The 25,996-nt window shown below is 45.0% G+C and overlaps 1 protein-coding gene across 1 annotated transcript in view; it reads left to right on the forward strand.

Annotated features, from left to right (window-relative positions):
• Nucleotides 1–13,190: 13,190 nt before the first annotated feature.
• ANKRD50 (ankyrin repeat domain 50) overlaps nt 13,191–25,996 on the forward strand; it is a 120,625-nt gene continuing 107,819 nt past the window's right edge. The window contains exons 1-2 of the mRNA XM_030191763.1: nt 13,191–13,296; nt 15,080–16,288. Of these exons, the coding sequence (XP_030047623.1) occupies nt 15,828–16,288 (461 nt within the window). The 5' untranslated portion in view covers nt 13,191–13,296; nt 15,080–15,827. The remainder of the gene's footprint in view (nt 13,297–15,079; nt 16,289–25,996) is intronic.

The raw sequence follows: 25,996 nt of genomic DNA on the forward strand, positions 1-25,996 counted from the left end.
CTCCACTCCCTCCCTCCAGATACTCTTTCCCCTTTCTCACACTTCCTCTCTTAGCTGTTACTCCCTTACATGCTCTTCCTTCTAGAGGCTTTCTCCCTTTTCAAATCTTCCCCCTCTCTTTCTCCCCCTCACAGACTAGCTGGTATCCCCCCTCACTGAGTAGCAATGGCTCAGCTTCCCTATAACCTCGGCCCATTCTCTCTACCCACAACTCAGTCTCCCTATTACTCTGTAGGATATCTGTCCCCATCGCTCAGCCTCCCTATTATTTTTATTTTTGTTGCATTTGTACCCCGCGCTCTCCCACTCATGGCAGGCTCAATGCGGCTTACATGGGGCAATGGAGGGTTAAGTGACTTGCCTAAAGTGACAAGGAGCTGCCTGTGCCTGAAGTGGGAATCGAACTCAGTTACTCAGGACCAAAGTCTACCACCCTAACCACTAGGCCACGCCTCCACTCCCATCTCAGACCTTTGACCCACCACACAGCCTCCTTCCTCCTCTCATCAGCAGCAGCACTTAATGAGATGGCAATTCCTGCTGCCACAGGATGAGTCTCAAGATAGGATCTTGAGATTACAGCTTTTATCACGAGACTGGTCCCACAGTAACAGGAGAAGATGTCCTATTAAGTATGTTTTCTGCTGCTGTTGGAAGAGGGAAGGAGGCTGCGCAGTGGGTAGAGAAATTGCTTTTGGGGTCATAGGAAGACCACGCAGTAGGGACTGGACTGAGGTGATAAAGAAGCTGAGCAGCAGGAAGGATAGGCGAAATCATCCAGGACAGCACGTTAGCATGATGGGTATCGGTTCACCACAGGCCTGATAAAATGGCTGAAACTGGGGTGGCATTTTATGGGTGGCACTTGTAATCCTTGCTGCCTATGCCCCCCTCAGTCCAGCATTGCCCCTACTCTCTTCCCTTCCTTCCGCCCATCCAGTGTCACCACCTCTCTCTCCCCTCCGAGATTCATAAGTGCTGTTTTCCCACATCCCCCGGTCCATCTCTGCCCTCCCCCAGCCCAGTTCAGCAATGCCTCTACTCTCTTCCCGCCCTCCCTCTCCAGCATCAACCCCTCTCCCCCTACCCAGGTCCAGCATCACTCTCTTCCCCCTTCACTAGTTCAACATTTCCCCTCAAACTTACCTCCCTCCATTCTGCTGCAGTGCCTCCAGGCTTATAGCAGCAATAAATGATGCACCAGTGAGGAGCAATAAGGAGACTTTGAGCCCATGTGCTCATGAAGTCTCTGCTGATCCTGCCTCCTTTGACATATTTTTTATGCACCAAAGAGGGTGAGTGTCAGACTTGTGAGTTCTTGTACGAAGTAGAGCGCTGCTGAGCCCGGTACTCGGACTAGTTTCTGCTTGGCGGCCAGACAACTCCGGGTTTCACCTGCGCTGGCCGCCGTTCCCCAGAGGTTGAGCCCCTAGCTGGAGGCAGCCTGCAGGACTTACGAGACGGAGCTGGAAGCGAGGTGGTGAACGTATCGGTCAGGCAAGAGAGTAATCCAGGCACAGGTAAAGTCAATAGGAAGGCAGCCAGTCAAGAGAGTAATCCAGGTACAGGCAAAGTCAATAGGCAGGCAGCAGGTCAAAAGAGTAATCCAGGTACAGGCAAAGTCAGCAACGAGGGACAAAGTAGAGAAGAAGCAAACTACTGAGCAAGTAACACCTACCAAAGTAGAAGCTGAAGCATGGAGTCCAGGAAGAGCTCAGCTGATAAAGTGCTGGAGTCTGACATCAGCAAGGACCAGCAGCGAGACGGAGCACAGCCATAGGACAAGAGCAGGGGAAGGAGGAACCGGAAGACCAATAGCAGAGAAGCAAGGGAAGCCAGGCAGAGAGAGAGCAGAGCCAGGTGCATGGAAGCAAAGCAATCAAGGAGCCTGCAGCCAGAGAAGAACTACACACACATGGCTCAGGGCTGTGCCAGTCAAGTGTGCATGTCAAAAGGACCCTGCACAGCCCTAGGACGCCGCTTGCGTTGAGGTAGGGGACATGACAGTGGGACTGGTAGGGCCTTTACAAGTGCACAGGCTTGTAGGTAGAGAATGACACGGGTCCCCATCCCATGGGTTCTATCTCCATCCCCACCCCGTCCCCGCAGGTTCTGTCTCCGTCCCTGCCCCATCTCCACAGGCCCTGTCTCCGTCCCCAAAGGTTCTGTCCCATTCCCTGCTGGGCTCTGTCCTCATCTGCAGAAACCTCTAACAATTATGATTTTATATTTAAATCTTTTTATTGAAGTATAAAAAGGAACAATATGCTGTGCAGCTATTGTGTATAAGTTACAAATAGAAAACAATAATAACAGCAATAATAACCCTCCTCACTACCACCCTCTACCCTTCTAACCCCAACAATAGCTGATTTCTACTACCCCAAGGAATCTTAATCCACCCTTAAAATGTCCAGGGGTATAAAATACAATCCATTCTCTATGCCCTAGAGGGGAGAAATATGCTCTATGAAGCACTGTTAAGATTTTTAAATCTGTAGATGAATAAGAAGTCATCAACCATCTCCGGATTCAGTCTAGCTCTCCTGTCTTCCACAGTCCTTCCTGCAATAGAAGATGGCTTATTAGAAGGAGTGCTGGTAGCAGGAAGCAGGATCCCCCATTAAAATTTTACTAGTTGCGGCCAGCATGTTTGCTTGCTTTTCCAATAAATCAAATAAATCCAATAAATCAAAACATCGGTTGTCTGAATCATAAACAACAGTCCAGTTCATTAACAGGCTTCAAAGTACAAAATGACACAGGGACAAAGTTTGTCCTTGTGAGCTCTGTCCCCATCACTGCCCCGTGGGCTCTGTCCCTGTCCCCATCCCTGCGGTTACTGCGGGTCCCCGTCCCCATGTCATTCTCTACTTGTAGGCTCCTGGAGGTTATCACTGGTGCTATATTCATTGCTATTGCCAGCTTGGAGGCATGGGAGTGGTGAGCCTGGAAGCAGATCAGTGGCAGGTCAGGGTGGAAGCAGAAGGCGGTGGGGTGGGGGGAGGGGGGATTGATCCTCGCCTTGTGATCCCTTGGCCCTTCTACTGCTCCCTCATATTACCTATGGGCAACTGGATGTATGGGCCCCTTTATGCATGGGGTCTGTGGGCAGTGGCTCCTTTTCCTATTGATAAAAGTGGCCCTGTTTAGGAGACAAAAATGAATGGCTGCATTAATTAGAACAGTGAAGTGAACACATGGAGACTTAAAATATCCATATTAGAGGTTTATCATAACTCAGTCATTAACAGTGCTGCACTTTAAAGGAAAAGGTTGAACTTTTTTCTGTAAATTATTAGTGCATATTATACCATCTTTTACTATGTTTTAATTACTCTACAAGTCCATTTAGTTTTACAAGCATGTTGCTTTAGAGGTCATGTCTCAGGATTTCTAGATTATTTCTAAATGAGCATATTTAATGGCTAACATGACATTTTCTGTCCAGATTAATGTAAAGGTATCTGCCAACATTAAAAGATGGCATGACCAAGGGTGTAGACTTGTAAGACTTTGATTTTGGGACTAATTAGTAATTATGCAATAATTTGTTTAACATATAAAGGTCACTGCATGAATTTCTTTTATTTAATGATATAGCATTCCAAGTGTTAGTGACTCATGCTTTCTAGCTAGCTTCATAGAAGTTAAAAATATGTATTGTTTTATTGCCTATTGCAGTGGTTCCCAAACCTGGTCTTAGAGGCACCCCAGCCAGTCAGATTTTCAGGATACCCATACGAGATAGCGTAACCCTGGCAGCGCTATAGAAATGCTAAGTAGTAGTAGTAGTAGTAGATAGATTTGCGTACCATGAAGGCTGTGCAAACAAATCTCTCTCATGAATATTCATTGTGGATATCCTGAAAATCTGACTGGCTGTGGTGTCTCCAGGACCAGGTTTGGAAACTACTGGCCTACTGGGATGGTCTAATTTTGCTTTATGCTTCTAGTAAGAGAGGAAGACATGCAACAATACCTGGAAAAGCTAAGAGAAGCTGAGAAAGTAGTAACATAGTGACGGCAGATAAAGTCCTGAACGGTCCATCTAGTCTGCCCAACAGTCTCATTCATGCTTAATTCTACATTGAATCAGCAATGAATGTGATATTATATACTTGATCATGGTCTTTCTTTGTTGTTTCAAGGACATACACCATAGAAGTACGCCCAGCTCTATCCTTATGTTCCAACTACGAGAGTTGCCGTCAAAGCCTATTCAAACCCATCTTGTCATTTACGTAAATGTCTGCCTGGTACTGTCATGTTCCAAATTAGTGGAGTTTCTGTCGAAGTTCTTTAAAGCTCATCCGAACATGGATTGATATATGCGGGGCTCAGACCGTACAAGCCAGCCCAGCACCAGCCTTAGCTGATAGAGTCAGAGTTGTCATCTAAGCAACATTTGACAAGCAAAGATGTAAATGGAAAAAAAATAGGTAATACTTTATTTAATCTTTTTTTTTCTGCCCATTATTTAAATATTTAAACAATTTAATTCCTGCCTGGTTAAATCATGCTACTTGGCCCAATCCCAGATATTCAATGGCACTTACTAGGATACTGCCAGTACTGTGGTCCTGAATATCTGGGTAGCCCTCTGCAGCACTATTCAGACAGTACCTTAGCTGTCCAGGGATGGAGTCAGGGCATGTACCCAGGGATGGTGATTATCGGTGCCCAGATTTACTATCCAGAAAAGCAGGACTGTATAATAGCAGTCCTAACTTGTCCAGACAGTTATTCAGGTACTGGCACTGAATATCACCAGAGCTATCTTCTGGGGGCTGGCAAGTACCTAGATATAAGAACATAAGAATAGCATAATGGGTCAGACCAATGGTCCATCTAGCCCAGTATCCTGCTTCCAACAGTGGCCAATCCAGGTCCACAAGTACCTGGCAGAAACCCAAAGAGTAGCAACATTCCATGCTACCAATTCCAGGGCAAGCAGTGGCTTCCCCCATGTTAATTTGATAATAGGCTATATGGACTTTTCCTCCAGGAACTTGTCCAACCCTTTTTTAAACCCAGATATGCTAACCAACGTTACCATATCCTCCTGCAATGAGTTTCACAACTAAACTATTCTTTGAGAGAAAAAATATTTCCTCCTATTTGTTTTAAAAGTATGTCAATGTAATTTCATTGCATGACCCCTGGTCTTTGTACTTTTTGAAAGAGTGAAAAATCGATTCACTTGTATCCGTTCTACAGCACTCAGGATTTTTTATATCCAGATATTCTAACCACCATTACCACATCATCTGGCTTAACTATTCTTTGAGTGAAAAGGTTTCCTCCTATTTGTTTTAGATATTCAGTGTGGAAAAATCTTGCCTGACCAATTTACTTCAATTCTTTGAAGGAGTAAACAAACATGTGGTCAGAGGGGAGCCAGCTGATATTGTGTATCTGGATTTTCAAAAGGCGTTTGACAAGGTACCTCATGAAAGGCTACAGAGGAAATTGGAGGGTCATGGGATAGGAGGAAAAGTCCTATTGTGGATTAAAAACTGGTTGAAGGATAGGAAACAGAGAGTGGGGTTAAATGGGCATTATTCACAATGGAGAAGGGTAGTTAGTGGGGTTCCTCAGGGGTCTGTGCTAGGACCGCTGCTTTTTAATATATTTATAAATGATTTAGAGATGGGAGTAACTAGCGAGGTAATTGAATTTGCTGATGACACAAAGTTATTCAAAGTCGTTAACTCGCTACAGGATTGTGAAAAATTACAGAAGGACCTTTCGAGACTGGGCGGCTAAATGGCAGATGATGTTTAATGTGAGCAAGTGCAAGGTGATGCATGTGGGAAAAAAGAACCCGAATTATAGCTACGTCATGCAAGGTTCCACGTTAGGAGTTACGGACCAAGAAAGGGATCTGGGTGTCGTCGTCGATAATACGCTGAAACTTTGCTCAGTGTGCTGCTGCGGCTAGGAAAGCGAACAGAATGTTGGGTATTATTAGGAAAGGTATGGAAAATAGGTGTGAGGATGTTATAATGACGTTATATTGCTCCATGGTGTGACCGCACCTTGAATAGTGTGTTCAATTCTGGTTGTCGCATCTCAAGAAAGATATAGTGGAATTGGAAAAGGTGCAGCGAAGGGCGACTAAAATGATAGCAGGGATGGGACGACTTCCCTATGAAGAAAGACTAAGGAGGATAGGGCTTTTCAGCTTGGAGAAGAGACTGCTGAGGGGAGACATGATAGAGGTATATAAAATAATGAGTGGAGTGGAACAGGTGGATGTGAAGCATCTTTTCACGCTTTCCAAAAATACTAGGACTAGGGTGCATGCGATGAAACTACAGTGTAGTAGATTTAAAACAAATTGGAGAAAATTTTTCTTCACCCGTGTAATTAAACTCTGGAATTTGTTGCCGGAGAACGTGAAGGCGGTTAGCTTGGCAGAGTTTAAAAAAGGGTTAGACGGTTTCCTAAAGGACAAGTCCATAAACCGCTACTAAATGGACTTGGGAAAAATCCACAATTCTGGGAATAACATGTATAGAATGTTTGTACGTTTGGGAAGCTTGCCAGGTGCCCTTGGCCTGGATTGGCTGCTGTTGTGGACAGGATGCTGGGCTCGATGGACCCTTGGTCTTTTCCCAGTGTGGCATTACTTATGTACTAGAATTTGAATAGGGGCCTGTACCGAATACTTGGGCACAAATCAGCCCACAGCCGTCAATATTTATGAAAATACTGAACACCATCAGGCGAACATTGGGGGGAGCAATGAACAAAAGAAGTAATACTAAAACACATAATAATGAATATAAAACACTTGCAAAACTGTACAATAAAAAAAACTATTATTATCTGTTACTAAAACAGGGCAACAAATTGTAGCTCTAGAATAAAACACATAAGAACAAAAAACTTTTCATACTGGGTTAGACCAAAGGTCTATCAAGTCCAGTCTCCTGTTTCTAACAGTGGTCAATCCAGGTCACAACAACCTAATAGAATCCCAGTAAGTAGAATTTATCTCAGGAATATGCAGTGGCTTTCCCCAGGTCCACCTTCATAATAATGGACTTGCGAGTGAAATAACACACTCATGGGCTCTGACCACAAGTACCATACAAATGCATGCTAAACAAGTATTTTATAATTCCTCCCCAATGCTCAGCAGGCAGAATGCCAAACATTGGCACGCTGCCCGTGGCAAACCCTACGCCAGCTCAGAACTGGCGTTAAGTTTTGCGGAACATTGGGAAAGCATGGGAAGACCTTCCAGCACACTAGCAGGCCCCTCATTCCCCCCAATAGAACACCCCCACAGGATCCCTGACCCCCCACCCCAAGCTGGCAACATGGGGGTTGGAGCTCTGGTGAACCTCCAGTTCCCCTGACCCAAGTTCACGGGGGGGTTGGAGATCAAGAGGGGCATTTTCGAAAGATATGTCTATGTTTGGAATTAGAATTCCTTGTAAAACGTCCAAATCCGGGAGCGAGGAAAAGAGTATTTTCGAAAAAAGATGGACGTCCATCTTTCATTTCAAAAATACCAAGGACGTCCCTAGACATGGACATCTTTGACTTTCGGCGATTTTTGAAACCAAAGATGTCCATGTCTAAAACGTCCAAATGCAAGCCATTTGGACGTGGGAGGAGCCATTAGTAGTGCACTGGTCCCCCTGACAAGCCAGGACACCAACCGGGCATCATAGGGGGCACTGCAGTGGACTTCATAAATTGCTCCCAGGTACATAGATCTCTTACCATGTGTGCTGAACCCCCAAACACCTCCCCCAAAACCCACTACCCCCAACTGTACACAACTACCATAGCTCTTATGGGTGAAGGGGGGGCACCTAGATTTGGGTACAGTGGGTTTGTGGTCGGTTTTGGAGAGCTCGCTGTTTCTTCCACAAACATAACAGGTAGGGGGGAGTACGGGCCTGGGTCCACCTGTCTGAAGTGCACTGCACCCACCAAAACTGTTTCAGGGACCTGCATGTGCTGTCATGGACCTGAGTATGACACCTGAGGCTGGCACAAAATATTTTTAAAGATGTTTTTTGAGGGTGGGAGGGGGTTAGTGACTACTGGGGGAGTAACGGGAGGTCATCTGGTCACTTCGGGCATCTTTTTGTGCCTTATTCGTAAAAAAAACACGTCCGGGTGAAACCGTCCAAGTTTTACTTTAGGACGTTTTTGCTTTTTTCGATTATGGGTCCAAGACGTCCAAGTCTTAGGCACGCCCAAGTCCCGCCTTCACCACGCCTCCCTGAGATTTGGACATCCTTGCGACGGACTGCAGTTGGAGATGTCCAAAATCAGGTTTTGATTATACCGATTTGGACGTCTCTGGGAGATGGACGTCCATGTTCCGATTTATGTTGAAAGATGGACGTCCATCTCTTTCAAAAAGGAGCCTGCTGGTGTATCTCCAGCCCCCTAATCCCCCTCCAAAAAACCCTTGTGGGCCAGGGGCCACAACTGCAAGCCCCCCAACCTAGTGGTCTAGCGACTCCATTCTCCGCCCCCTCCCCCCCATACCTTGGCATTGGAGGAGGGAGTAGCACACTCCCTCTCCTTCCAGCACCACCAGGATGCACTGGGTAGGGCACCGCCATTTTCAAGGCGGTGCTGGAAGAGAAGGTCATATGCTACTCCCTCCTTCACCGTTAAGGTATAGGGGCAGGGAAGGGGGCCGCTAGACCACCAGGTTGGGGGGGGGAGTGCTTGCATTTGCAGCCACTGCGCCACCTGGGCTTTTCTTGGGGGGTGCGAGGGGGGGGGGGTTAGGGGAGCTGAAGATACACCAGATTTTTTTTTCTGCTGCTAACTCTGTGTACAGCGAGTACTACTGGGACCAGGGCTTTCGAGTCTCATGGTTACGTCCGCTGAGACAGTGAAGCGCTGCTCCTGGTGTGGGGGCCGGAGAGCAGCATTGGGTGTCTGTAGTATGTGCTATTGCTCTTTTTCTACCAGCTTTTCTTCCATGGCAGCAGCTGCAAATTCAGTGCAGGCCAGCGCTGGTAAGGTCTCTGCAACGTCGGGGCTGATTTTAACGGGCTTGTCAGGGCTTACTGTGTCTGAAGCTGCCATTTTGGAAGAATTATGTCTTGATAATTTTCTTTCATCAGTCCTACCAGACGAGTTCAGATACTCTCCCTGATTGTTCTTTCATTCATTCCATTTGTAGCTTTCATTCCTTCAACGAATATTGTATTCAATTCTGGTTGCTGCATCTCAAAAAAGACGTGGAGGGGCATAATCGAACACGAACGCCTATCTCCATGGGTGTCTATGTCCGAAAACGGGTACGTGAAGAGGCGGGACAGACCGTATTTTCAAAAAAATGGACGTTTTTCAGCTGGGCGCTTGTTTTTTTTAGCGATAATGGAAACTAAAAACGCCCAGCTCAGAAACGTCCTAATCTGAGCCATTTGGTCATGGGAGGGGCCACGATTCGTAGTACACTCTCCCCTCTGACATGCCAGGACACCAACTGGGCACCCTAGAGGTCAGTGCGGTGGACTTCAGACAACGCTCCCACATGCATAGCTCCCCTACCACGGGTGCTGAGCCCCCAACCCCCCTCCCCCAAAACCCACTACCCACAAATGTACAACACTACCATAGCTCTTAGGGGTGAAGGGGGCACCTACATGTGGGTACAGTGGGTTTTGCAGGCCTCCCATTTACCAGCACAAGTGTTACAGGTAGGGGGTGATGGGCCTGGGTCCGCCTGGCTGAAGTGCACTGCGGTACCCACTAAAAGTGCTCCAGGGACCTGCATACATGCAGGCCTCTAGGACTGGTTGCTGCTATATAACATTGGCCCAGCAGTTGACACCTGAAGACTAATCTCTCCGAAAACATCCTTTATTGGAATAAGCACGCTTACTCACAGTTAACTGCAGATCAGAGGTTGTGCCCCACTGGCAACGAGTCTCCCTGGTACTGAGATGAGCAGTAGGTCAGAGCTGGCAGAATGCTGTACAATGCCCTCTTTCAGCCACATTCAAGGGAAGAACTAAGTTCTGAAACGTGGCTAACACGTGAAAGGGATCTGGCTTACAAAAATGGCCACTACCTCATGGACTACCGGAAACAAAACAGGGCACACTCTGACCCAGTAAGCAGGGGAAAAAGCACCATGGGAGTACAGCCTACCAACTACCAACATTGTGAGCATTTGCCACAAGCTACTGGAATCACGGAGCCCAATACCCTACACCCACGACAATGCATTGCTGATGTGACTCTGCAGTGCGCATAACAGAAAAGGTGTCACACTCACCCGAGAGCCACATCAGAACCAGGGAAAGGTTGTCACAGGATAGAACACATTCTGCTGTCATAGAGGTGGGTACGGCATTTGAGGCTGGCATAGAGGCTGGAAAACAAGTTTGTAAAGTGGGTTTTTTTTGGTGGGAGGGGGTTAGTGACCACTGGGGGAGTCTGGGGAGGTCATCTGGGCACTTTTTTGGGACCTGTTCGTGAAAAAAAGGGTCCAAAAAAAGTGACCCAAAATCGCGGTAAAAACGCCTTTTTTTCGATTATCAGTTAAAGACGCCCATCTCTCCTCAGCCGATAACCACGCCCCAGTTCCGCCTTCACCAAGCCTCCAACACACCCCCATCAACTTTACCCGTTTCCGTGACGGATTGCAGTTGGAAACGCCCAAAATCAGCTTTCGATTATACCGATTTGAGCGCCCACGGGAGAAAGATGCCCATCTCACGATTTGGGTCGCAATATAGGCGTTTTTCTCTTTCGATTATAAGCTGGATAGTGGAATTAGAAAGGGTGCAGAGAAGGGTGATGAAAATGATAAAGGGGATGGGACGACTTCCCTATGAGGAAAGGCTAAAGCGGCTAGGGCTCTTCAGCTTGGAGAAAAGGCAGCGGAGGGGAGATATGATAGAGGTCTATAAAATAATGAGTGGAGTGGAACGGGTAGACGTGAAGCGTCTGTTTACGCTTTCCAAAAATTCTAGGACTAGGGGGCATGTGATGAAGCTACAAAGTAGTAAACTTAAAATGAATTGGTGAAAATTTTTCTTCACTCAATGTGTAATTAAACTCTGGAATTCGTTGCCGGAGAATGTGGTAAAGGCAGTTAGCTTAGCAGAGTTTTAAAAAGGTTTGGACGGCTTCCTAAAGGAGAAGTCTATAGACCATTATTAAATTGGGCTTGGGGAAAATCCACTATTTTATACTGTTTTGGGATCTTGTCAGGTATTTGTCACCTGGATTGGCCACTGTTGGAAACAGGATACTGGGCTTGATGGACCTCTGGTCTATCCCAGTATGGCAGTACTTATGTAATGTTTCTAGTATGTCCTCCACTTCATGCTCCTCCTGACTCAGTGAAAGAATTGAGTGTCTGTTGAGTATATACTTGCATTGTCTGACTATTGGTTGAGTGTGGCATTTTGCCTGAACTTTTTACATTTTGACTAACAGGAAGGACATGAGCACCACTGATTGGCTATTCAAAATGTGGTGTTTTCTATGCTGCACCAGACCCTTAAAGGGTAAATCACATAGAACTACTTTTTTTTTTTTTTGTTACATTTGTACCCTGCACTTTCCCACTCATGGCAGGCTCAATGCGGTTTACATATTATATACAGGTACTTATTTGTACCTGGGGCAATGGAGGGTTAAATGACTTGCCCAGAGTCACAAGGAGCTGCCTAAGCCTGAAGTGGGAATTGAACCAGAGTCCACCACCCTAACCACTAGGCCACTCCTCCACTCTTTCTCTATCCCCATGATCGCTTGTCAGCAGTGTTGCCAGGTGGGCGGGTTGTGGCGGGTTGCGGTTTTTTGGGCTTCTTTTCTGTCTTTTGGGTGGTTTTATCGGCCGCGGGGGCGGGGTTAGTGACGTTCTGGGTGGGGCCGATAACGGGGGAGGCGGGGCCAATGACAGCGGGGACGGGGGGGATGACGCGGGGGTGGGGGTGTCAGGGGCGGGGTTTGAGTTTGGGCGGGTTTTGGGCTCCTTTGGGTGGGAAAAAAATTTTCCACCTGGCAATCCTGCTTGTCAGTAAACATATCTCCCTCGTTTGGGCTGGTCTGGTAAGACTAAAGGAAAGAAAACTATCAGAAAAGTGTCCCTACCAGGCCAGTACAGAACATGTGAGTTGTGCTAATCAGTTAGCAGATGTGGAAAACAGGTGTTCAGCATTTCGCTCTAGTGGCAAAACGTCTTTAGTAGTAATTTAGGGCACCTTTTTGTGACTTAGTCATGATTGTGAGATCAAAACGTAAAAGTTTTAGCCCTAGACGTTTTTGCTTCGTTCCGCTATAGAAAAATGTCCATTTTGGGGCACGTCCAAATCTTGACCTTGTGATTTGTAATCACTACTGAGAAAAACCTCTCAAATCCGAGTTTTGAAACTCGCGATTTGTGGAGAAAACCGTCCAAATGCCGTTTTTTGATCCTTTTTTTTTTCATTTTGAAAGGGATTCCCCTATTACCGAATTTCCCTGTCATTGCTTTAGCCAACATTTAAAATAAAAGACCAACCGCAGAGTTTAAATATTGCCCCATTAAATCACCAGTTCTACGAGGCGAGAGAAATAAGTACTGTAGTTTTTTCTGAAAAGGCGAGGGCTAAATCCAAAGTCCTTTAGCTCCTCCACCTCACAGGTTTGGGGAAACAACTCCTCCCTTCATAAGAGCCCACCTTGCGACTTTGACAAAACGGTCAGTTGCTTAAAAAAAAAAAAAACAACCCAAAACTAAACATCTTGAAAGTGTTTCAACGGCCGCCGAAATCGTTTCTGCAGCGCGTCATTCTGTTTATTCCATTTTCGGATGTTTATGAGGTGCCGAAACCCGTTAACCTAATCACTCACCAACGGCCGCCAACGACCACCACAAACGAACGCTCGCTCCCCCAAAAAACCGTTGGCCGCATATTTACATTCCAAGCCCCGCCCTCTCCCTCCACGCGCTGTCCTTACACTAACTCGCGACTGGAAAAACGCCCACACAGGGGGGGGGGGGGCGGGGCGCTCTTCCGAGGATGCACCCTGGGGAGGAGGAGGGCTACGCGTTCCACGCCTCGCTCCGACCACGCCTCCACGGCTGTGCCCCAGCCCAGAACTTAGATCGAAGGCGAGGCTTGAAACGCACGGTCTTGACGGAGGGAGGAGGACGTGAAAACTACAGGAAGCGTGTGCACGGGAGGAGCTGAGAACAATAAGGAGCTGCCTGGCAGGCAGAGGCGGGGGGCTGAGGGAGGCTGGAAGGACAGGACAGGAGGACTCTCCCGAGGAGCGGCCGGGCCCTGGGACGGAGAGACAGGGCAGGTAAAAGGGCTCTTTTTTCCCTCTGCTCTTTGCTCTTATGTTCCTTTTTGGTGCTGGCTCTTTCTTCCCCTGTGCTGGTTCTCTCTCTCTCTCATCTTCTTTGCTCTCTCTTTTCCTCCAACAGTCTCATTTCTGTGTCTCTTCTGTTGCTTTTCCCTTTTATTTATTTCTTGCATTTGTGTTTCCCACATTTTCCCACCTCTTTGCAGGCTCACAATACTTCATGGATGGTGGAATTGCATTAGAAGATAGACATTTTGTGTCACAGAGGATGTTGGGGAACTTGATAATGACTTACAATGTATCAAGAATGGTGGGAAAGCATTAGAAATTAGACTATAAAGGTTACAGAAGAATCTTGGCTCATTCTCTTTTGCCTTTTTTTTGTGTCTCCTTAATTCTTTTCTGCTATCTTTACTGTGTCTGTCTCTCTCTCTCTTGTCATTCTTCCTTTTTCCTCCTCCTCCTCCCCCCTACCGTTTTCCCCCTGTCCCCATCCCCTAATTCTTGTCTCTATATTATGCTCTTTCCTTCCCCATGCTGGCTCTTCTTTCTGTTCCACTCCAACACCCCTTATGTATGTTGTGCCTGCCAGCTTTAGTGCAAAGCATAAATGAAGAGACAACCAGAAAGAGAGAGAGGGGCGGCAGTGTGGGGAAAGGACGTCTAGGTTCCCCCTTTCCAGTTGCAAGAGAGAAAAATCGTACAGACCTTCTTCATGGACAGCCAGGGTCTTGGGCATATTCTGCATATTTAGCATTTTGTTCTTACTGTGTGTATATGTGGTTGCTCGTCTGTTGAGGTTCTGTGCATTCAGTTTTGTGTGTGTTCATGAAATCTCTCAGCAATCCTTGTTCGTGATCTACACCGCAGACGGACAGTGATAGAGGAGAGGCCATGTCTCTGCACATTTTAATGAAAATATAGTGACAGTAAATCAAGAGGACTGAAAGGTTTAGGGTGTGAAGAGAAAAAGGGATGCAAAGTCCATAGAAGGCAGCAAGGCAAAACTTGCATTCCAAAAAAACAGAGAGAAGCAGAGTATTTCAGACTGTGTGATCTACCTGGAAAGTGTGGAAACTAACTGGATCTCTTGTTTATTTTGGGAGAAAGTGCAGATAGGAAGAGGGTACTGTCATGCTGATTGTGCAGGGTGGTAGAGCAGAGCTGGAGAGCTTGGATTAATAATTGAAACACAGTAGCCAAGTATGGTGCAAAAAAAAAAAAAACACTGAATGAAAGATAATGTAAGGAAAAAAAAGATCGCTCTTAAAAACATAAAGTAATGGGTTTTTATTCATGTGTAGAAGGCAAGTACTGACAGCTTTTCTTAGCTGTGCAAGAATTACTGCAAAGCTGCTAAAGATGAAAATAAAGATGCAGCCCTGTGGAGCCAGAGATAAAATAAGCTGACATTTCTGTTAAAAGGGAATGTAAGCAGTCAGATATGTTTTCATGATAAGATTGAGGCCCTAGAAAGTATTTCCCCTCTGATCTTTGGAGGTCAGTTTTACATAAATCCAAGAGCAGACCTGAATGCCACTAATTACTGGAGATTGCAGAGCTACAGAGAGAAGAGAACTATTCTCGCTGTCTGATCTTTTCCCATCTGTACAGCTAAGCTAATTTGCAGACTTTCAAAAAGTTGATGCATTGAAGGGTTTGAGCCTGCAAGAGGAGTTAAAACCACATCGTTGATTTCAGTTTATTTGGTTAAAGGGCGTTTTTATATACTGCATATTCATAAACATCCTTTGTGTAACAATGTTGTGTATGTTTTCAGTTTTACAGGCAGTATTCAGTTTTACTTCTATGAAATATCTGGGATACCTGCAAACCAGCTGAATAAGGATTCAGAGTCTTGCAAATGTACTTTGAATGTTTTGGATTAAGAAGGCGTTAACTTTTTTTTTTTTTTTTGCTGTCATCTGCACCACATGAAAAGACTCTTATTCTGAAGCACAACTTTTGGCCTGCCCCCTAGATGTTTGAAGTTTACATGGTCTCCTGTTAATCTACAAAATAAATTTAAATCTTTTGAAGAACAGTTTTATGTATATATGGAATCTTTGTTCCTTTTTTCTTTTTAATTAAATGGGGACATCCCTTAGTATAACATCTAGACCTAAGTCACTGTTTGGGATTGTTTTGTATCTGCTGAATGATTGGTCTTTTCTTAAAGATTTCCAGCTACATTGCCTCATGTAAATGCTGGAAACATTTACAGACGTACTGATGGAGCTGCATGAAAAGTATTATCAACCCTTGGAAACAGATATGTTGGAACTGCTTGATACACAGCATTAGCATGGAAAAATGCACATTATCTTGAAAGGAGCTGCATGGAAACTGGATTTTGCAGGGATCAGTTGCTGGAAAGTGGAATTTTTATGACCAGTTTATTTGGATGTATTACATTAAATATTGGAATATACCCAAAAGTATACACGCGTGTTTGTTTGTTTTTTTTAAAAGATGGATGAAATGTTCAACTTCAAGTGACCAGTCTGTGGAAGAAAAGTGGCAATAATATGGCTCAAACCAGTTTACTACAAGGGAAGCAGTTTTATTGTAGAGAGTGGGTTTTTCACAAGATTCAACACTGCCTTCAGGAGAAAGCCAACTCCACTAACAGTGCTACTACCAATGCACCCCTGGCAGTCAGTTCTGGCACTGGGAAAGGAGCAACATGGGGTGTACTGTTGGTTGGGGGACCTGGCAGTGGGAAGACTGCCCTCTGTACTGAGTTGCTGTGGCCCAGCTCACCCACAGATGCACAGAAGGGTTTACATCGCCAGGCTTTAGCCTTCCACTTTTGCAGGGCTCAGGACTCTGACACGCTCTGTGTTGGAGGGTTTATCAGAGGATTAGTTTCTCAGATCTGTTGTAGTGGACTGGTGCGAGGTTACGAAGATAAGCTAAAAGATGCATCTGTGCAAAGTCTCTTGCAACCTGGGGAATGTGAAAGGAATCCGTCTGAGGCCTTGAAGAGGTATGGTATGCCTTTGTTATAATTGCTATACTTTCCTGTAGTTGCAAACTCTACCAACATGCGACATATCTTTGTATGGTTGTAGCTTTGAAAGTCTGGAAGTGTTAGTATGGAAAGTAAGGACAAATTTTAAAAAATTCTTATACTGTATATGTTAGGCATTCAAAATTCCCAATATTTCTAAATGTGCACTGAATTTTGAATAAAAAAACGTTATATGGGAGGAATTGGTACAAGCTCAGAACAACCTAACGGTGCAGTTGAAAATAAGTCATAGGAGAGATATAGAGGTCTATAAAATAATGAATGGAGTGGAACGGGTAGACGTGAAGCATCTGTTTACGCTTTCCAAAAATACTAGGACTAGGGGGCATGCGATGAAGCTACAATGTAGAAAATTTGTCTTCATGCAACGCGTAATTAAACTCTGGAAATCGTTGCCAGAGAATGTGGTAAAGGCAGTTAGCTTAGCAGAGTTTAAAAAAGGTTTGGCCGGCTTCCTAAAGGAAAAGTCTATAGACTATTATTAAATTGGACTTGGGGATAAGCAGTATAAAATGTTTTGTACTTTTTTGGGATCTCGCCAGGTATTTGTGACCTGAATTGGCCACTGTTGGAAACAGGATGCTGGGCTTGATGGACCTTTTGTCTTTCCCAGTGTGGCAATACTTATGTACGTAAGTATTCAGTGATCTGGTGATGTAATGAAGGGGAAATGATATCTCATGATAAGAAAGAAGCTGTTTTGGGAAGGGGAGGTAGAAGGTAAGGCTCCTTCTGAAGGTGGCGAGTAGCATCTTGTGGACGGTGGCCAAGAAGAGTGAATACCTTATCGCTCTGTGCAGTTACCATGAGCAGTCAGGGACTGTTTCTCCCTAGATATTTGAGTTGTAGTTTATTGCTGTGGTTATAATGGGGTTCCAAGTGCTATCGCTCAGACCTGAGCTTTTACAAACATGCAGTGTCTTGTAAAAGTCTTCACAACTCTTACAAAGTTTTCTCATTCCGCTCTTTGAACGATATAGTTCAAAATGCATTTAAAGTAGGAATTTGTTTCACTGATCCGTGCAACAAGCTGGGCATTTTTAACAGGAAAAACAGATATATTCAAAACATAATTAAGAGACCCAAAAGTTTTGAATGCACACGTTTTCACCCTCTGTCATAGCAAGCACGGATTGCCTTAAGGCACACGATGATTTAAACAGAGCCTACCTGAATCTATTTACAGTAGCTGAGCTGTTTAAAATACCCCTGAGTGAAGAATCAACCTGTTTTCTGGTGTGTGAAAGGAATATGAAGCAAACATTGAAATAAATCAAGAACAGAGCTGGCAAAAGAACTCTAGAATAGAGTTGTGCAAAGGTAGATCTTGGGTTATGACTATCAGTACTGCAGATCTCATTATTCTCCATGATTTTATATTAAAACATAGACATCAGCGAAAACAAACTCCATCTTAACATTATATTACAAATCAGTTAAATAAGATTGAGTATCCCTTGGAGCACTGTCAAGTCCATCATTATAAAGGTCCAAAGCCAGTGGGCATGGCTTAAGGAAACAGGTTCTCCTCGTGATCTCCTGTCAAAGATGACCTTAAAAGGCTGCTGGCAAAGAGAGGGGCAAATGTTGACCAACAGTTTCAAGTTTTGTTCTACAAACATGGCTTGCAGGGAAGGAAGCCCCTACTGGAGGAAAGACATATGATGTGCCACCTAATGTTTGCAAAGAAACAAGGAGCACTGCACATGTGGGAGAAGGTGGTAAACTGTGGTCTGATTAGGGCTGGCCCCAACCATTAGGGAAGTGTAGGTGGTGGCCTAAGACAGCAGCTTTGACAGCCACAGAAACTCAAAAGAGTGGATGGACACTTCCAAACAGCCCATTTATCCAGGCTTTTGAAAATACATTTTAATATTTAAATATATAACATCTTGTTAATATATTTCTGTAAGATTGTTCTGGGAGCTGAGGAATTGAGTTGATCAAAATCTTAGGGGTGGGCTTAGAGGCCTTGAAGTTAATTGAGGGGGGGGGGGGGGGGGGTGGCAGACTAAATTTTGCTTACCGTACCAGGCCTCGTGCACCAAATTTGGTTCTGATGTGAGCAAAACAATATGGACCAGGCACCAGGATGATCTGCACTAATCTATTATTTGTAAGTGCGCTCTGTGTCGAGCGATGTTTATGGAATATTAGCCTAATGCGTATTTTCCTTGGATTCTGTGTGGAAATTGAAGCATATTTCATAACAGTGCGCATAACCTAATTGGTTAACAAGCCAATCGGTGCTGATTGCCAATTAACAAGCAATTGACACTAATTGGTATTAGAAGTTAGGCACATAACTGTCTAAGTGTATTCTATAACATGCTCTGTGTAAATTCTAAGTCGCATAGTTGAAAGGTGAGTGTGGAATGGGCAGGGCAGGGCAGGGCATGGGCGTTTCTAGAATCTATACACGTTTGTTATAGAATACACCCGGTCTGCGCCTAATTTAGGCATTGGTATTTACCCCAGGTTTTACTTGGCGTAATTGCCCACGACTTCATTTAGTTGCACAGACTGGCGCTCGGCATATTCTATAAACCGTGCAGAAATTTAAGCTTGTTCTATAAAGTACACCTAAATTATGGCATACTTTATAGAATGCGCCTAAGCAAATTTCAGTTTGACATGATATATAGAATTGAATCCTTTGCATCTAACTTTGGGCACGACCATTGACAGCTGCCAAAGGCTGGTGTAAATGTTTGTGCCTACCTGATGGCAGGTGTGGAAATGCAGGGATTTTGTAACATCATGCCTAATTCCTTGGACCACCCATACCCCTCCCATGGCCACACCCAGTTGCATGCTTTGAAATTTAGGCACGCATGTTATAGGGTGTAGGGCAGATCTATATGTAATCCTAATCACTGCTAATTAAGTGCTTAACTCCAATAATTGATAACGTTTAATTGACTAGTTTACACACAGATCTGGGATCCACACCCAAATATGGGTGACCTATACAGAAACACAAAAGAGAGGGTAAAACAGCACACAAAATTAATACAGAAACAAAAAAGCAACACTGGGCCTTCAGGATTGAGATGATCAAAGTCTCTTGTTTATTAATTGACAGATAGACCCGACACTGGCCGTGTTTCGGCGCTCTGATCAAAAATTGTAGGTGGTACTGTCACAGTGTAGCACTTTTGATATGGAAGAGTCTCAATTGCTCCGAGAGCGTAATCAGCATGGACAACGCAGCTTTTTTTTTAGACTGACAGCGTTGTCCATGCTGATTATGCTCTCGGAGCAATTGAGACGCTTCCATATCAAAGGTGCTACACTGTGACATTACCACCTACAATTTTGATCAGGATTAGCTGACCCCTGAGGCAGGCGCCAGTGCACCGAAACACGGCCCGTGTGGAGTCTATCCGTCAATTAATAAACAAGAGACTTGATCATCTTAATCCTGAAGGCCCAGTGTTGCTTTTTTGTTTCTGAACAGGGGTATGTTTGGTATAAAACAGAAAGTAAAGCATACTCGTAACAGCATTATGTTGGGAGATGTTTTGCAGTAGGGGGTGGCTTATGAAGGGTAGGAAAAAGATGGAATAGTGCAAAGCACAGGACGAAGCTGGAGGAAAACCTCTTCCAGTCTGCCATTAGTATGAGACTAGGGAGAACAGTCATGGTGCACGGACACTTTGAGGCTCATTTTCAAAGCACTTAGCCTCCCAAAGTTCCATAGAAACCTATGGAACTTAGCCTCCCAAAGTGCTTTGAAAATATGCCTCTTTATCACCAAGCCAGGTCATCATTCATTCAAGCGAAATGTGTTCAAATTGTATACACAGAAAACTTGTGACAAGTGGGTGGGAAATGTGCCAGCATACATCTGTACCTGTTCTTTTGTGCCAAAGTATGAGCCTCACTAAAGCGTCTTTACCAGTAACATTTTTGCAAGGCTCATATCTAAGGGCAGAGGACCAGAGTTTTCATCACCTTACACTGTGCCGTCATTATGTGACACCTCACCATGAGGGGCATAATTGAACGTGGCACCCAAGTTTTCCTGAGGGCGTCCTCACAGGATGTCCCTGTGAAGGGGCGGGGAAACCTGCATTATCGAAACAAGATGGGCGTCCATCTTTCGTTTCGATAATACAGTCGGGGACGCCCAAATCTCAACATTTAGGTCGACCTAAATGTTGAGGTGGTCGACCTTAGTTAGAGATAGTCGTCCCCGGTTTTCGGCGATAATGGAAACCGAGGACGCCCATCTCAAAAACGACTAAATCCAATTCATTTGGTTGTGGGAGGAACCAGCATTCGTAGTGCACTGGTCCCCCTGACATGCCAGGACACCAACTGGGCACCCTAGGGGGCACTGCAGTGGACTAACTGATGCACTAACTGAACGGAAAAAGCCCATCCCTTAGCAATTTGGAAAGGAACGGGCATGCAAATGAGCTGCTCACTGTTAGCTCATTTGCACATGATTTCCTTCCTAAGGAGGGGAAGCCAGTGCTGAGCAGCCACGCATGGCAAAGACGGCTTCATCCATGCAGACAAGCTGCGTGTATAATAGCCGTCTACAGCCTTAAATAAATTGCTGTCTACTTAGAAAAAAATCAAGTTCAAGTGAAAATGTCCAAGTGCTCGTCAGGGACGTCTTTTTTTTGTTTTTTAGAGTATGTGTGAAGGACATCTTTCACTATGCCTCCGTCCCTGCGACGGCAGTTGAGGACGTTCAAAATGTGGATGTTTCTGTGAGAAGGACGTCTTTGCTATGCCTCCGACACCCCCTTTATTTATTTGGATTTTGGATCACAAGTAGCAGCACTGGGATTTGAATCGGCCACCTCTGGATTGCAAGACCCGTGCTCTAACCACTAGGCCGCTCCACTCCCTTGAAATTTGGTTGTCCCTATGGGGGGGGGGGGGGCAGTTCAGGACGTCCAAAATGTTTGAAAGAAGGACATCCACGCCTTCGCTATGCCTCCGCTGACACACACACACACTTCTCCCCCCCCCCCCCCTCCAGGGACCTGCATACTGCTGCGATGGACCTGAGTATGACATTTCAGGCTGGCAAAAAAGTTTTTTTCAGTGTGGGCGGTGGTTAGTGACCACTGGGGGAGTCGGGGGAGGTCATCCCCGATTCCCTCTAGTGGTCATCTGGTCAGTTCGGTCACCTTTTTGAGGCTTGGTCGTAAGAAAAAATGGACCAAGTAAAGTCGGCCAAGTGCTCGTCAGGGACGCCCTTCCTTTTTCCATTATCGCTCGAGGACGCCCATCTGTTAGGCATGCCCCAGTTCCACCTTTGCTACGCCTCCGACGCCCCCAGGAACTTTGGTCGTCCCCGCGACGGAAAGCAGTTGGGGATGCCCAGCATCATCTTTCGATTATACTGATTTGGGTGACCCTGGGAGAAGGACGCCCACCTCCCAATTTGTGTCGAAAGATGGGTGCCCTTCTCTTTCGAAAATAAGCCTGCATGTGACCTTTCATCACATACAGTCAAGCTAAATCTATTCAAATTCTATGTGTGGAAACCTTGGGTCGGAGAGTGTGCCGGTAGTTGTAGTTTCTCTATGTGCATGTTGTAAGGAAACCAGAATGGCCAGTACACATTGACACCTGAGCCTCACTACACGTATGCTGAAGTCAGACACCCCTGATTCTCGTTCCTGTTTTATCTACCCCAGATGCTACCTTGCATCCTCCTCTTACCCTGACTGTGACGTGCTATGTACTTGCCTGCAAGTTTTCCATGCATATTCATTGTGCATTGGGTAATATGTTCTATTTTAAATGAAAATATCTTTGCTCAGTTGTGTACATGTTTTCTGCATATATAATTTGAGTACATTTAGCTTTCTCCGCTTGATGAAGTGTCAGGTGCTGAAGATGCTGTTTTTTGCCTAAATTTGAGCTTTGTGAGCATTTTGTATAAGAAGTTTTGGCAAGGCTGATATTTAGGTACAAAAGAACACGAGTGGATTGCTGCTGGCGTGCTCCCCCCACCCCATTTGCCACAAGCTTTCCACACATATAAATGAATACATTTAGCTTGAATACGTGATGATATGGTGATGTCCACAGCTGAAGTATCAGCAAACCAAGATTCACCTTTTCAGAAGGACTAAACAAAAACCAACAATGGTGTGGTTCAGCAAGAAAGAAGTGAATGCCCTTGAGTGACCCCAGTCAAAGCCCAGACTGAAATGCAATAGTAAATATGTGCCAAGACTTGAAGACTGCAGCCTACAGCTAATCCCCTGCCAATTTGAAAGAGTCTAATTAGTCTAAGAAGAATTGACAAAAACTGCATCATCCTTTGCAGAGTTCATAAACACATATCCTAAACCTTCTGCTCAGTGTGCTGCTGCGGCTAGGAAAGCGAATAGAATGTTGGGTATTATTAGGAAAGGTATGGAAAACAGGTGTGAGGATGTTATAATGCCGTTGTATCGCTCCATGGTGCAACCGCACCTTGAATATTGTGTTCAACTCTTGTCGCCGCATCTCAAGAAAGATATAGTAGAAATGGAAAAGTTGCAGCAAAGGGCAACTAAAATGATAGCGGGAATGGGACGACTTCCCTATGAAGAAAGACTAAGGAGGCTAGGGCTTTTCAGCTTGGGGATGAGACGGCTGAGGGAAGACATGATAGAGGTATATAAAATAATGAGTGGAGTGGAACAGGTGGATGTGAAGCGTCTGTTCACACTTTCCAAAAATACTAGGACTAGGGGGCATGCGATGAAACTACAGTGTAGTAAATTCAAAACAAATTGGAGAAATTTTTCTTCACCCAACGCATAATTAAACTCTGGAATTCGTTGCCGGAGAACATGGTGAAGGTGGTTAGCTTAGTAGAGTTTAAAAAGGGGCTAGACGGTTTCCTAAAGGACAAGTCCATAAACCACTACTAAATGGACTTGGGAAAAATCCACAATTCCAGGAATAACATGTATAGAAAGTTTGTACGTTTGGTGAGCTCGCCAGGTGCCCTTGGCCTGGATTGGCCGCTGTTGTGGACAGGATGCTGGGCTCGATGGATCTTTGGTCTTTTCCCAGTGTGGCATTACTTATGTACTTATGACTCGGGGCTCTTAATGCTACCACAGAGGTTTCTGTCAGGTGTTGGGGGTGAAGCTGTATTCAGTTGTTTTTTTTTTGTGTGCGTGTGTCTTAATTACTTTTTTTTTCCTTTCATTGTTGAAGTGTAGAGTATGTTGTGCAGATTAATGAAACAAACTTGTACCCTAATGCACTTTGGGGGTCTTTTACTTAGGCGTGCTAGCGTTTTTAGCACGCGCTAAATGCTAAAGATGCCAATGTATTCCTATAGGCGTATTAGCGTTTAGCAGGTGCCTATTTTTAGTGCGTGCTAAAAACGCCAGCCCGCCTAAGTAAAAGACCCCCTTTGTTTTTTGGACAGTGGAATGTAAAAAGTGTACGAGGTTCTGAAGGTTAAATTGCGGGACGATTGTGAAAAATTGCAAGAGGACCTTACGAGACTGGGCGTCTAAATGGCAGATGACGTTTAATGTGAGCAAGTGCAAAGTGATGCATGTGGGAAAGAGGAACCCAAATTATAGCTACGTCATGCAAGGTTCCACGTCACAGACCAAGAAAGGGATCTAGGTGTCGTCGTCGATGATACGTTGAAATTTTCTGCTCAGTGTGCTGCAGCGGCTAAGAAAGCAAATAGAATTTTAGGTGGTATTAGGAAAGGAATTGAAAACAAAAATGAGGACGTTATAACGCCTTTGTATCAGTCCATGGTGCAACTGCACCTTGAATATTGTGTTCAATTCTGGTCACCACATCTCAAAAAAGATATAGTAGAATTAGAAAAGGTGCAGAGAAGGGCGACGAAAATAATAAAGGGGATGGGATGACTTCCCTATGAGGAAAGGCTAAAGCGGCTAGGGCTCTTCAGCTTGGAGAAAAGACGCTGAGGGCAGATACGATAGAGGTCTATAAAATAAAGCGTAGATGTGAAGCGTCTGTTTACGTTTTCCAAAAATACTAGGACTAGGGGGCATGCGATAAAGCTACAATGTAGTAAATTTAAAACGAATCGGAGAAACGTTTTCTTCACTCAACGTATAATTAAACTCTGGACCTTTGGTCTTTCCTAGTACTTATGACTTTCTTTTACAAAGTACTGCCTGCCATGCTCTCCCCTCTTTCTCTACGAGCTGCAGAGGCCTCCAGGTTTTAGCCTCCCCAATGAACCACCTCTTCAAGCAGATCCTTACCATTGTGCCCCATTGTTGAATCCCAGCCTCCAGTGCACCTCTTGCACCTAAAAGCCTGAACCTTGCTTTCCTCACCCTCTCCCACCCCTCCACAGTATTTTAGAGATCACATAGCACAGCAACTCTTAAGCAACTGGGCTTAAGTTCCAGAGGTGCAACACATTTTCATGTTAACAGTCAATACTTTAATGTGGGAAGGGCAGATTGAAGGGCTCACTGGAACTCTTTGATGTATACACATTATTCTGTAGGAAGCTGTATTCAAGTTTAATTTTGTAAAGATTAGTTGTTGGAAACTTGGGGGTGGGGGGAGCGAAGTACTCTGCCGACAAGGACCTCTCTGGCTCCCAGCAGCCCTTAGGAGTCAAACCAATCTTTCTCGATTTTAATTGTGAGTGGGTGAGTGGGCTACAGACAAAGAGAGGGCAGGAAGTATTGCTACTCTGCTGGTGAGTGGTGGGAGGAGAGCGGTTCTGGAGCTCAACATCTTGTTACCTACTGCCTGAATCTTTTAAGCCTTCAATTTTAAAGCAACTTTTTATGGAATGAGAATGATCTCCAGACTTGGTATTAGGAACCTTTGACTTTGCTTTGGGCCACAAGTCCTATGAGCAGGAAATGCTCATGCCATTTTTATTGTGGATAAATAGCCTACTGCACACATAGTAACATAGTAGCATAGTAGATGACGGCAGAAAAAGACCTGCACGGTCCATCCAGTCTGCCCAACAAGATAAACCCACATGTGCTACTTTTTGTGTATACCTTACCTTGATTTGTACCTGTCCTTTTCAGGGCACAGACCGTATAAGTCTGCCCAGCATTATCCCCGCCTCCCAACCACCAGTCCCGCCTCCCACCACCGGCTATGGCACAGACCGTATAAGTCTGCCCAGCACCATCTCCACCTCCCGCCACCGGTTCTGCCACCCAATCTCGGCTAAGCTCCTTAGGATCCATTCCTTCTGAACAGGATTCCTTTATGATTATCCCACGCATGTTTGAATTCCGTTACAGTTTTCATTCCCACCACCTCCCGCGGGAGGGCATTCCAAGCATCCACTACTCTCGCCGTGAAAAAATACTTCCTGACATTTTTCTTGAGTCTGCCCCCCTTCAATCTCATTTCATGTCCTCTCGTTCTACCGCCTTCCCATCTCCGGAAAAGGTTCGTTTGCAGATTAATACCTTTCAAATATTTGAACGTCTGTATCATATCACCCCTGTTTCTCCTTTCCTCCAGAGTATACATGTTCAGGTCCGCAAGTCTCTCCTCATACGTGTTGTAACGCAAATCCCATACCATTCTCGTAGCTTTTCTTTGCACGCTATCAAAAACAGCTATTAGTTAACCAGTGTGCCTTTTTAGCTTCTTGAAGGCAGAACTATGATGATGTTACTTGAAAATGATCACAAGGAATTTTTTTTTTTGTTT

The sequence above is a fragment of the Microcaecilia unicolor genome, chromosome 2, assembly GCF_901765095.1.
Source record: "Microcaecilia unicolor chromosome 2, aMicUni1.1, whole genome shotgun sequence".
Taxonomy (NCBI): Eukaryota; Metazoa; Chordata; class Amphibia; order Gymnophiona; family Siphonopidae; genus Microcaecilia; species Microcaecilia unicolor.